Source organism: Pagrus major, chromosome 14 (assembly GCF_040436345.1).
Source record: "Pagrus major chromosome 14, Pma_NU_1.0".
NCBI classification, from domain to species: Eukaryota; Metazoa; Chordata; class Actinopteri; order Spariformes; family Sparidae; genus Pagrus; species Pagrus major.
Window position 1 is genome coordinate 9,018,613 of NC_133228.1, and position 11,752 is coordinate 9,030,364.

The following is an 11,752-nucleotide window of genomic DNA, read 5'->3' on the forward strand; positions in this document are numbered from 1 at the left end:
CAAATGGCATGGCTAACGTGTTGCTAACGATGGCCTAATGGAGTGCTGTAGGGATGACGTATTTTTGTAGGCTAACATGGAAATTAGCATCACTCTGGTTTCCTTGACAAAAAGGCAAAAATAAAATCTGTGGCAAACAGAGTTTATGACACTTAGACATTTTGTTCAGCAAGATGATCTTCACAGATGAACACCACTTGATGATGATTTGATGATAATGATTTTCTAAGCTTAAATAGATATGTAGATACGTCTGTATTGCCAGATGTCAGCAGAACAACTGGCCGATAACGTAAAATGTTTTTTTGGCTTTGCCACAGAGCTATATCTTGCTATTGGCTGATTATCAAGAAGACAGACACAACATTAATAGGGAATGCTGATAACTTTAGCTCAAAATTACTATTACCAAGCAGCTTAATCTGTTAGCTGTAGGCTTACAAGTAACCTAGGTGTATGAATGGAACTAAAATACCATTTGCTTTGTCGTCATATTTCAACTATTAATCTTACAATAGCGACACATTACCTCATCCCTACACATCCTCCAAACAGAAATATTACAAATGGGTTCCCCCCCCACTCGCTTTCCAAACAATGCACACGCTAGCCACATGAAGATCTACACAACATGAGACGTTGGTGCTCTTACCGCTTTCATCCACAGGTTCAACAAAAATTAAAGTTCCTTGTAGCTGCTTTAATATAAACATATTGATTAATGCAGCTTTAAGCAACTTTTCCTTTTGATGGTACTTTGTTTTATTTTATATCTCAGCCTGAAAACCTCCGTAGATCAGGTGTAGTTAGGCAATTTGCAGAGAACTGCAAGGTCGATATTTCTGGGAATTTCCGTTATTGTAACATCTTTGCTACATGAAATTGAAGCAATTTATTGGATTGACATCATGATCGTGTTTTTTTTTTTTATATGCCGGTTCTTCTTTTGGATTGAAACATGCTGCACACCAAGCTGAGTTGGTGCTTTGGTTACTCCATAGGCTTTATATCAGCCACATAAAAGATATCACAACAAACTAAAGGTTATTAATGTCATTTTCTGTTTTAGACTGATCATTTTTATCCATTTAAGTTTTTTTAAAATATGTATTCAGTTATTTCAGCTGTAAATCATTTTGCGTGTAAATATTCAATTGTTGTAACATTATCTGTGAAGAAATGGGATCAGTTGAATGTGTTTTATAAGGCAATTATGATCCCACAGAGCCTCTGTGCATCACTGAAACACTCGCTGCAATTATGTGTTCAATTGTCCGCTGTAAGAAAACAACATAGCATATTTTCACACTACATCGCATGGCACCTTAGACAAACCTGTACAGAGCTGAAGCAACTGTGTTTGTAGTTGAAGGGATAGTCTGACTCACGTTAAAACACCTTCACTTTATTTATTTTACTGTAAACCATTTCAGAAATAAAGTGCATCGACACTTATAAGGAAACACAGTTCTCAGTCTGAATATTATGTATTAACGACCTTTACATTCCTGAATTTCATTTGTAGATTTCATTCGTTTCATCACGTGTGCAGTTCAAAGCTACCGTCTTTAACATCAGTGGACTTGTTTCATCTGTTGCTGTATGTTTATATGAGGACATGGTTTTCTGTGTCGCCAATGATGATAAATTCCTCACCGCTAGAGACTCTTCCACCGGTCACGTTACCATTAATACCACATTTGGAGCCATTGGTGATGATGTCACAGCCACTGAGTGAGCCCGCTGGCATCCTGCCCGTCACTGCAACTTTCAGAGCAGTCACCCAGCTCTGTTTGAGGTCCGAGCCGTCGCAGGAGAAACTGTGGGTTGTTCTGGATTGGCTTAAACAGAAACAAGGTTGACCCTGGAGCTCCTGAGGGGAATCCTCCACACTGCAGCCCAGTAGAGGTATACAGGATATGGGCTTCACATCCTGGAGATATGGGGGGGGGGGGGGGGTTGAATAAAAGGGATAGAAAAGCAGGTGATGGATGCAAAGGTTAAAGATGGCAACGGGATAATTTTGGCAACATGGCATCATTACTTAAAGTATGAAATAAAGAGTAATAGTCTCTCACATAATAAACTCAAGAATAATTCAGTACACCATATTGTTACATTACTATTTTTTCTATCACATAGATGCCTACCTGTGGAGCAGCATACAGATAGAGGGTCAGGGGTTCAGTCCTACTGATAACAGACCACACCTGTTGCCAGGTCTTGGGGTTGTCACCGTATAGCAGGAAGCCACTCATTATGCTGTCACTGGACACTGCAGACATCTCCGACTGGAAGAGACACACACAAGAACACAATTCTGTGAATACATCCATGTTATGTTGTATTTCATGCTCCTAAAAGGCAGACTTACATTTTCTGTGCAGAATATGCCGCAAGTCTTCACTATCAGCTTTAAAAAAGTTTTTTACGAAATGTAAATTTAAAAAAAGTATATCCAGTTCCCACAATGGTAATTATGATTGATTTGAAAGCTAAACTTTTGTCATAACCTTGAGAAAAACAAACAAGGCTTACCTCCAGGATTCGTCTCTTCTTCCCCTCCACCCTCTCCCCTCTCTGAGTCAGGATGGAGTAGCAGGCTTTGCACACTTTGTTCAGCTTGTTACCATCATACTCTAAAGCCACTTTATTGTCTGAACACTTCCAGCACACCACCTGTGGAGCAGAGGAACCATCACAGCTATATTGTCCTAAAATGAGGTTTCGTCTGAAGCTATGGCGTCTCGTCACTCACGCAGCCACAGGCTCTGCAGTGATGTCTCCTCCTGGTGAGTGCATTGAAAGGTTCTTGGCATTTCATACACACGGTCACCTCGTTGTCTCTGATCCAGCGCGGAGCACGTCGGCCGAGCTCCTCTGTCTAGAAAACGTTAAGCTTGGTTAGCTGGAATTCTTTATTTTATTTATACAGACAACCGTCTTCTGAAGATCATCAAACTTACCGGTTCTTCTACATTAAGCTCCTTTGAAGCCAATTTGAAGGTTTCATTTTTCTTCTGAAAGACATCAATGGCTTCTTGAATTACCTGGGAATAAGACTTGCTTTAGAAACCTCAGTTGACACCATTGAATCTTTACCAAATCAGTGTAATATTTAATATGTTGCATCAAACACTGAATAAAAATACACCTTTACCTTTAGCCACTCGTCTCTGTCTTGTTCAGAGCTTGAAAAAAACAAAAAAGAATAACTCCAATTCAAATTTGTTCACAGACTACATTATGTCTGCTTCATAACTAGAAGACCTTCTACCAAGGCTGCACATTCCTCTCAACTTCTTCTTTTAACATAACAAATGTATAGACAAGTTTACAACATGAGATGTGTTGGACAAACAAAGAGGAGCCTAAAACGACATAACCATGGTAGAAGTATAAAATGAATGCTGCCAACTGGTTTGATACACACCACAGTTTTACTGTGTACACACCTGGCCTGCAGCTCAAGGGTCTTCTCCTTTCCAGACACCTGGAAGCTGTATGGATGGTCTTCATTGGTTGTCTGCTGCACCTGCATGCCGTCCACTCCAATCCTGCAGCGCACAGTAAAACGCTGGCCAACCAGGCTGAACTTAGGAGTGCAGCACAGCAGGAAGTTGTTGAACTGTGAAGAGAAGTTATGCACCAAAGTTCCTTTAATGGCCAGTAAACCATACATTGTTTTATACATTATATATATTTTTACATTTTAGTGTACTGTTAGCTAGAATAATATTTCGAAAAAGTGCAGTTTAAAAAAAAAAAAGAACTATGACTTATGTGTTTTTGGCAGATTATGGATCACTGTCTCAACAAAAACGCCCAAAGACGAAGTGTCTCTGCAGTTTATGTCTGTACATCAGTGTTCTAACCAGGAATAGGTGCCTCTCCATAGCAGATGTGTTCCTGGCAGCAAGCTTGAGCAGTCGACCTTCCCTGAGGAACTCATTGGTCGGGTTGACCACTTCCTCCTCTCCAACCATCTCGTATATCTCCAGCAGCCGCTTCAGGCTCTCCTACAGAGGGACAAAGGGAAACATTGAAAAACACATCAGCATGGACACACTAGCCATGTTTCTATCCAAATGTATGGCAAATTTCAACCAGTTTTCCAGAAAATCTGCAAAAGAAACTAGAAAATGAACGCTTGTTTCCATCCACAATTGTTATGTGATTATTAGGAGTTGGTTCAACAAGATTAACAGTAGGTGGCGCCAATTCTGCAGTCTGGAAATCATTATACCACTGCAGAAAAAGAAGAGGGCACAATAACATTAATTAATTTATAACTAAACAGTGAAAAAACAATGTAGAAAACACAATTGAAATATGATATTTCTGTCTGTTTCATGTATTAATGTGAGGAAGGTTTCATCAGATATGTGAGGAGCAATAAGGAGACCCGCTATAATATTAGATGGATGAAAACCACTGTATCAGAATGAGTCACAATGGTAAATGATGTGGTATGTAATGGTAACGTACAGCTCTGTGGATGGCACTGTTTGAGTGGGTTGCTGCCATGGAAATGGTCTGCAAGGACTCTGTAGGATGAGACAAAGCAAAGTTAATTCTGCTCATTAAAGACAAAATGACCCATGGAAGACAGACCGGCACTTTATGAGAGCGAAGAGAGCTACCAAATCTAACACAAGCTCACTCAGAGCAAGGATATTTGTAGACAGACCAATAAGGCCAGCTACAATAGATGGATATAAAGACACTGGTGCAGGATACTTACTCTGAGCAAGCTCATAATCTGGGTTATCCTCTGGCAGTTTCTTCAGGTAATCCCTGAGTAGCATCTCATAACGTGGGACCCTCTGGACTGGTTCCAACATGTGGTGCTGCAGGGTCAGGCTGCCACACTCCTCGTGACTCTAAAAACAGGATGATACATACAGAACATTCGGCTCAGACCTCCACACTTTCAGATGCATAGGAACAGGTACTGATCAGTCTGCTGCCGAGTGCGTCTTACTTGTATGTCCTGGATGATGTTCCTGAAGGCAGAGGAGCGTTCTGTCCAGGTCCTCACCAGCTCCATGGCCTGGTCAAAGTTCCTGACATAGTCAGCGTACATCCTCAGGAAGGGTGCATGTTGTAGCATTACTTTCCCCAGGCCTGGGCTCTCACTCCTAGATTGGTGGAAATGGGGAGGTCAGGGGCCAAGTGCAGACCTGTTCAACTGGCAGCCCATGGGTCGAATGCGGCCCTCTAACAACCTAATTGATCACTGGTCCATTGATCCTTCTGGTAGTAGGCCAAACCTACTTCTAAGATTTAAAACTTTTCTGTTTCTGTTAAAAACGTTAGAACTGAGAAGAGATTTGTGCATTGTTTTCACCCAATTAAATTCCGAGCTTTACAGGTCAGGCATCTGGAAAGCAGGCTTAAAGTCCGACCCCTTGGTACTTCACCTTTATTCAAATCTGACCCTTCTAAAGTAGTGGAATAGACCTGCTCCAGAGTTACAGTACAAGGCCATCTAGAAGTTCTTGGACAGAGACACATTGTTGTGCAGGCCCTTTGCTCCACCACGTTCTTTGAAATTAAGCAACGAATACAAAGGTTAAGTTCTGACTCTCAGCTTTAATTCAAAGTTGTTAACTTCCAAAGTCACATTAACCCAGAAGGTTTTGGCCCTTTTAATATACAGCAGGAGTGACCAATCTTATTCCCCTTGGAGGGCAGAAACTGAAATGTAACGTTGGGCTACGAGCCAAAAGGAAGCACCTATTATAATGCATTGTATTGTTTTGTTAAGATGCAAAATAGTACTCAGGTCTCAAGTTCCCCCAATTGACTGACTTCCTACACATACTGTCACTCTGCCCGCCATGCTCAGTTTATGAGAAATGGTTTATAAATGGGGATTGTTCATACAGCAACTTTAACACTACACTGTGGAGGAGTGTAACAGCCAGGACAGGCCTGAATGCTGTATTATTTCTGACACAAACACCCACCAGTGGCTGATGCAGTTTTCCAGGTCAGGGAGCAGGAACTGGCCATGGAAGGAGTAGATGGAGGAGATGTTGGAGAAGATATTTCTGATCACCTCAGGAGGAAATGAGCCTCGACCTGCCTCTTCTGTTAGGCGTAAGCAGAACACCTGTGGTGGGAGTCAGAGAGGTGTGACACCCTGAAAGTTATTGATCTTCAACACAAGAAATGTTCCATCTCGCAAGACCAACAACCATGTGGTACTGCATAAACCAATTCACCTGCATGAGGAAAGGAGTTGGGTGAGAATGTGGCAGTAAAAGACATCTCTGCCACACACTATGTTAACATAAACAGGCAAACTGTAGCTGTATCTTTTAGCATCAAGTGAAGTGTGTTTTTTTTTGTGTTTATTTTTTAAATGGAGAGAGCCACAAATAGATGACCGCACTGACCTGGTCTAGCAGGTGGAGTCGAGCCACGTAGGCCCTCTCTGTTTGCAGGAGTTCATTGGCTATCTTGTACAATTTCTGCTCTGGGTCCTCGTCATCTTTTGGCTCACCTACTCCTCTCTCCTTCCTCTTCTCCTCCTCATCATTTGGTTCACCATCAGACTCCTTGTAAATCCTGCCATCTTCTGTAGTTGCCTTATTCCACTGGCAGGAAAACTTGGATCCATATCCTTTGTGCATCTTACCATCTTCCATTCTGTCATTTATTCCTTTAACATTTACCACTGTACAATCTTTCCCCTGCACAATGACACCCATGTTTCTAGGGGAATGCTCTATGCCATTGCTTGATAGATAGACTTCACTTGTAGAATGATTGAGTCTGTGGTTAACAGGTACTCTAATGGTGATGGCTGGCCCGTTGCAGTTGGGTGATTGCAGCAGTTTCAGTGGAGAGCGTTCAGCTTTTCCAGTAGGAATCCTGCTGAAATAAAATTCAACCATCATTTAAAATTTGATTAATATTCAGAAGTAATAAAATTCTATACGCCAGTGCCAAAATAAAATTAATTAAATTAGAAATCCAACCTGCTCTCATCCATGTAAACAATCAAGTCAGGCACACTCAAAGATTTCCCCGTGCCTTTCTCTTTTCCATCCATCTTGCTGCTTGGGATTCGGTGCAGTCCTAACCAGGATTTAGAGTTCCTGGCTGGGCTGTAGCTCCCCATCTTCCACTGCACTGGGCTGGGGGTCCGCAGTTTCCCTACGAGTGGGCTATGGTTCCTTGGGGACAACTTTGCAGGGCTGTGCCCTCCTTCCCTCAGCGGGCTACAGCTCTGAAGGCCTCTTTTGCCTGGACTTGGAGAACCAAAAACTGGACTGCTTGTAAGAGTTGGAATCCTCTGAGTATGTCTGGCAGGGCTGAGTCCAGACACACCATTTAAAAAACTGTTCCCTCCTCCCCTGATAGGACTTGGGGTGCTGAGACAATTCTGTGTTGGGCTGACACAGGAAACACAAAGTCCATTTCCTCTGTTAGGACTCTGGTCCTGATCTGTGCCATTAACTTGCTGAGGTAGTACTTTTCCTGTAGTAGGACTGTGGGCTTGAGGTTGTCCTGCCCTTAGAGGACTCTGGAGGTGAGCTGGTTTAGGAGGCACTGCAAAGACATAAACAGCACACTTTGCTAAATTATAGTGCCAAAATTTCAATTCGAAAATTGTCAAAATCAACAGCAGGATTGGTGATTCTCCCAGTATTTTTCCCATCTCCATGCCCATCTACTTACATGCATCAAAAAAAAAAAAAAAAGACAAATCAACACATTAAACATGATAAGACTAGCTTATCCTGTATCCTATCAGGTAACTCCGTCAGCGTCAGAGATAGTGTTTATTTTCTTTTTCCAGAGATCATTTATTGACATGTTTGGGACAAAAGTTTACATGTGGGGAGGAACTGAACAGGACTGGTCACATTACCAAAGATCCTTTATTGATTTGTTTAGGAAGAGGATCGACTCGGCACAGATTTGAAAAACTGAACTTTGTAACTTTTTATCTTTTGTTGTTCATTTTTTAATCCTTGAAGGATCGGTATTTGTTTTAGCTGAACCTGCAAAAAGCCACCAGGATAAAGGATCAAGCTGTAAAATACCCATGTTTTCAAAGAATCTGAATATGTAAATGAAATGCAGGGCAAAAAACTAATAATCTGTTGATTTTTACAGTCCAGATTTGACAGTCAGTTAATGGCATAACATAAAAAATGTTAAAATCAAATCGAATTGTGACACCCCTACTTTAAATTTTTCATATGCAAAGTCCTGCCGGTACAATATAGTCCACAAAACATTGAATAAAGATAAGCTGCGATGTCAGTAATAGACTTGCATGGACAGCATTTATTGTTCAGTTATGTATGTGAGCCACAGGAGCCTACCTTGTGGTTTGAAAGGTAATCCTTTAGACGGTCTTCTCCTAACATCTTCCTCTGCACCAAGTTGAGAGTTTGATCCACAGATGCTGTCACAAGCTCGACCACAGCTGTATGAGCCACACACCCCACTGCTCACTGCTAAAGAAAATTAAACAGTTACTATTTGAACATATATATACACACACACACAATATATACACACAAGTTAGTTCCCCTCACTGCAGAGAAATGTTTTCTGCAAGAAGAAATAAAGTAAGTGTACACATTTCCTCTGAATTTTTTAAATTTTGAGATCTTCATTCATGAAAAAAAAAAAAAAAAAAAAGTATTGAGGACTTTGTTTGCCGAGTACTGGGAAACTAAATCAGCCTCAGAACCAATTGTTTTACCAAATGTTGCCTTGTAGGTAAAATACAGGGATGAACAAAATATTCTCTCTACTCCGTCTTCATACATGTACACGCACACACTGTAGCAGTAAGCCAGCTAGTGCAAATATCTTTGACAAATCTTACATTTTAAACAAAAGATAGAGTCCAATCTTAAACTAATATTCTTGTTAGCACTGGTTTTGTGTTTAATTTAAGGATCATCACAAACAATTAAGACTGCACATGGTAAAAACATCTGAAATCTGTGCACCGACATCCTCACATCACAACAACGTACTACTTTCAAACTGTGTAATTATGTTCTTACTTGCGGATCATTCCCAAACTTATGCAAGATTATCTATAATTTGTATAACTTACTTAGGCTTTCCTGTTTGCTCCTGGTACCACTTTAGTGTAACAGATTTTGTGGTCACATGGAGCTGGCTAAAGCCTACTTTCTCAACAGTAATACTTCTGCTTTCTAACTTCTCTCTTTTCTCCACAGTGTTTAACCTCTGCCGGTGAAATCAAGTCACGTCAGCGTCTAAGAGGCAACGTTCAATACTTGACAACGCAATAACAGAGTACCATCACTCCCACAGAATGTTGTATCTAGGCGGAGCACAAAAGCTTGAAAGAAAACAAACAAACTGGACAAAATCTTTTTTTTTTTCCATTTCAGTCTTTAATTTTTTACTACTAAACTAAATATCTTTGGGTTGTGGACAGAATAAGACATTTGTGGACCTCATCTTGGGCTTTGGGAATCACTGATCGACATTTTATATGCCAAACAATTTACTGATTAATACTAATCCACAGATTTATCAACCATTAAAACAATCATTAGTTGCAGCCCATAGTTAAACATAACATTTTGTGGTTAAATAAAAGATATCCGGGTAACGAGATGACTACAATATTATGATTAGAGCCTGAATGATGATACATCGGCGAACCTACAAACATTTTTTGCAGAGATCCCGCTAATGTGGTTATCCAAAACTAATGGAGGCAGGAACTAAAACAGCCAACTTCACTCAAAATGTAATAAATGCAATAATTTTAAAATCACCCCGAGCATCGTTTCCTGCACTGTGTTCTTTAAAACCAAAAACTTTTCATATCTGCTGATACGGATAGATCTGTGATAGGCCAATATCGTCTGATAGGATTGGCCAACAGATATATTGACTGGGCTCCAATTAAAATGCTTACATGAATAGTTCAACAACATGCTTCCTTCCTTCCTTCCATCCATCTCTGCTGGTCAGAATCCTCCCCCAGTCTGGCACATAACCCTCCATTAGGGCTGGGAAATATATCAATTTATGTTATGACTGTTTGAGCACGTTGAAACAGCCCATACAGTGCATCAAGCCAAAGAACATTTGCATTATATAGTTCACAGGGATGCATGGCACTGTTGAATCCTGCATCTGACAGTACCATTGGAGCTAACACACTTCTTTAATCTGAACAGATAGTTCACCCTCAATGGGGGAACAGAGCAGCTTTGTGTGTGTGTGTGTGTGTGTCTGTGTGTGTCTGTGTCTGTGTCTGTGTGTGTGTGTGTGTGTGTGTGTGATTGACAAATGCTGGTCTCAAGACACACAGGCAAAGTCCAGGCTGAATCAGGAGAAAGAGATTTCACTGGAGTAATCTTACAAGCTAAGAGGCTAACATTCATGCACACACACCCTCTTACAGAACAAGAGAATTAAGTAACAGGTGCATAGTTGGCTTAATAATTGTGGTTGTGAACACAGGCAGCTTCCTGACATAATGGAAAATACTCTGATTTGAGCTCCATTTTTCTGAATAACCCATCATACCCACTCTTTATTTTACCACAAAATCTATTAAAAACCAGTTCCCCATCTATGATGACTCTTTCTACTGTTGGTCACTTCTTGGGCATTTTAGCAAGTAACAGTGATCTTGCAGGCTACAACTCTAGTTTTACATCCTCTATGAAGCCTAGCCTTGAATGCAGGAAATAAACATTAGAGCCAGTGCAGCAAATATCGTGTTATTTTTATCATTATTCTGAATGAATACCTTGTCTACAGGACCACTGGTTCATATTTTAAAAACACACACCTAGCCAAAATGAGCCACATGCTACAGAGATATAAGGTGAAAACCAACAGGCTATTCAACTAATGTCACAAAGAGGTCTGTTGTCTAACATTTTGAGCTACCAATTGAAGTAGTTTTGCAAATTTGTGAAACACCTGAGCAATTAAAAAGCAATTACTAAATCATTACTTTTCTTTAAAGGAAGCTCCTTCACCTGTATGTGAGGCGTTGCAGTCCACCGCAGCACCTTTCACCTTCCGCCTGACCGCCACTCGTCTGAACTCCTCCGCCTCAGGGCAGTTCAGAGTCAAACTATTCCTCTTCTTCAGGTCAAACATTGTTTCAGGGTCGCCACAGCTGCAGCTTCAGCCTGCTGTTTCTCTAAAAAAAAGTCAGTAAAATGTCCGGGAAACACGGAAAACAGCTGATATCCAGCAATTCAATCACTGCCACTGATGCATCCGGCTGTTTGACTGGCACCGCCTCTCATTTAAACCCACACGCGCCCCCGAACGAGCCCACTGGTGGGCACTGACCAATCAGCGGTCAGTCTGACACGTTTAAAGGTTAAGTTCACCAAAAAATGAAAGTTTTCTGATTATCTTCTCACCCCCATGCCGCTGGAAAGTCGGGTTAACTTTTATAGTCCATGTCCTTCTTAATGTCTTTTAAGCGTGTAAAAATGTTTTATGCATATACTTAAGTTGTACTTTAGTATCAAATAAATAAATAATGTAATCATTGAATAAATAAGCCTAAATAGAATTTAAAAAATAAATAAATAACATAGGTAAAAATGCTAAATAAATTAGTAAATGTCTTTAAATTATTTTCATTTTGCAAGTTAGCATTTTGACGCACTGGCAAAGCCCTCGGTAATAATAACAATGATGTGAGCTGTCACCTTTAGTCGATTAATTGACGAGTTAATTGACATAAAGTTAATCGGCAGGT

The 11,752-nt window shown here is 40.6% G+C and overlaps 1 protein-coding gene across 3 annotated transcripts; it reads right to left on the minus strand.

Annotated features, from left to right (window-relative positions):
- Nucleotides 1-1,384: 1,384 nt before the first annotated feature.
- LOC141008068 (FYVE, RhoGEF and PH domain-containing protein 4-like) lies at nucleotides 1,385-11,255 on the minus strand. 3 transcript variants are annotated; one of them, XM_073480262.1, is made up of 16 exons: nucleotides 11,013-11,255; nucleotides 8,346-8,477; nucleotides 6,990-7,563; nucleotides 6,405-6,885; nucleotides 5,973-6,118; nucleotides 4,985-5,141; nucleotides 4,745-4,883; nucleotides 4,489-4,547; nucleotides 3,876-4,019; nucleotides 3,456-3,628; nucleotides 3,161-3,191; nucleotides 2,967-3,050; nucleotides 2,759-2,884; nucleotides 2,539-2,679; nucleotides 2,151-2,291; nucleotides 1,385-1,933 (listed from the first exon to the last, which is right to left on the minus strand). In XM_073480262.1, the coding sequence occupies exons 1-16, from the start codon at nucleotides 11,134-11,136 to the stop codon at nucleotides 1,607-1,609; spliced, it is 2,979 nt and encodes a 992-aa protein (XP_073336363.1). In that variant the 5' UTR covers nucleotides 11,137-11,255; the 3' UTR covers nucleotides 1,385-1,606. The 3 variants fall into 3 exon arrangements, with proteins under 3 accessions (XP_073336363.1, XP_073336364.1, XP_073336362.1); XM_073480263.1 differs by having other exon boundaries at nucleotides 6,405-6,882; nucleotides 8,346-8,480; XM_073480261.1 differs by having other exon boundaries at nucleotides 8,346-8,480.
- Between the last annotated feature and the right edge of the window lie 497 nt (nucleotides 11,256-11,752).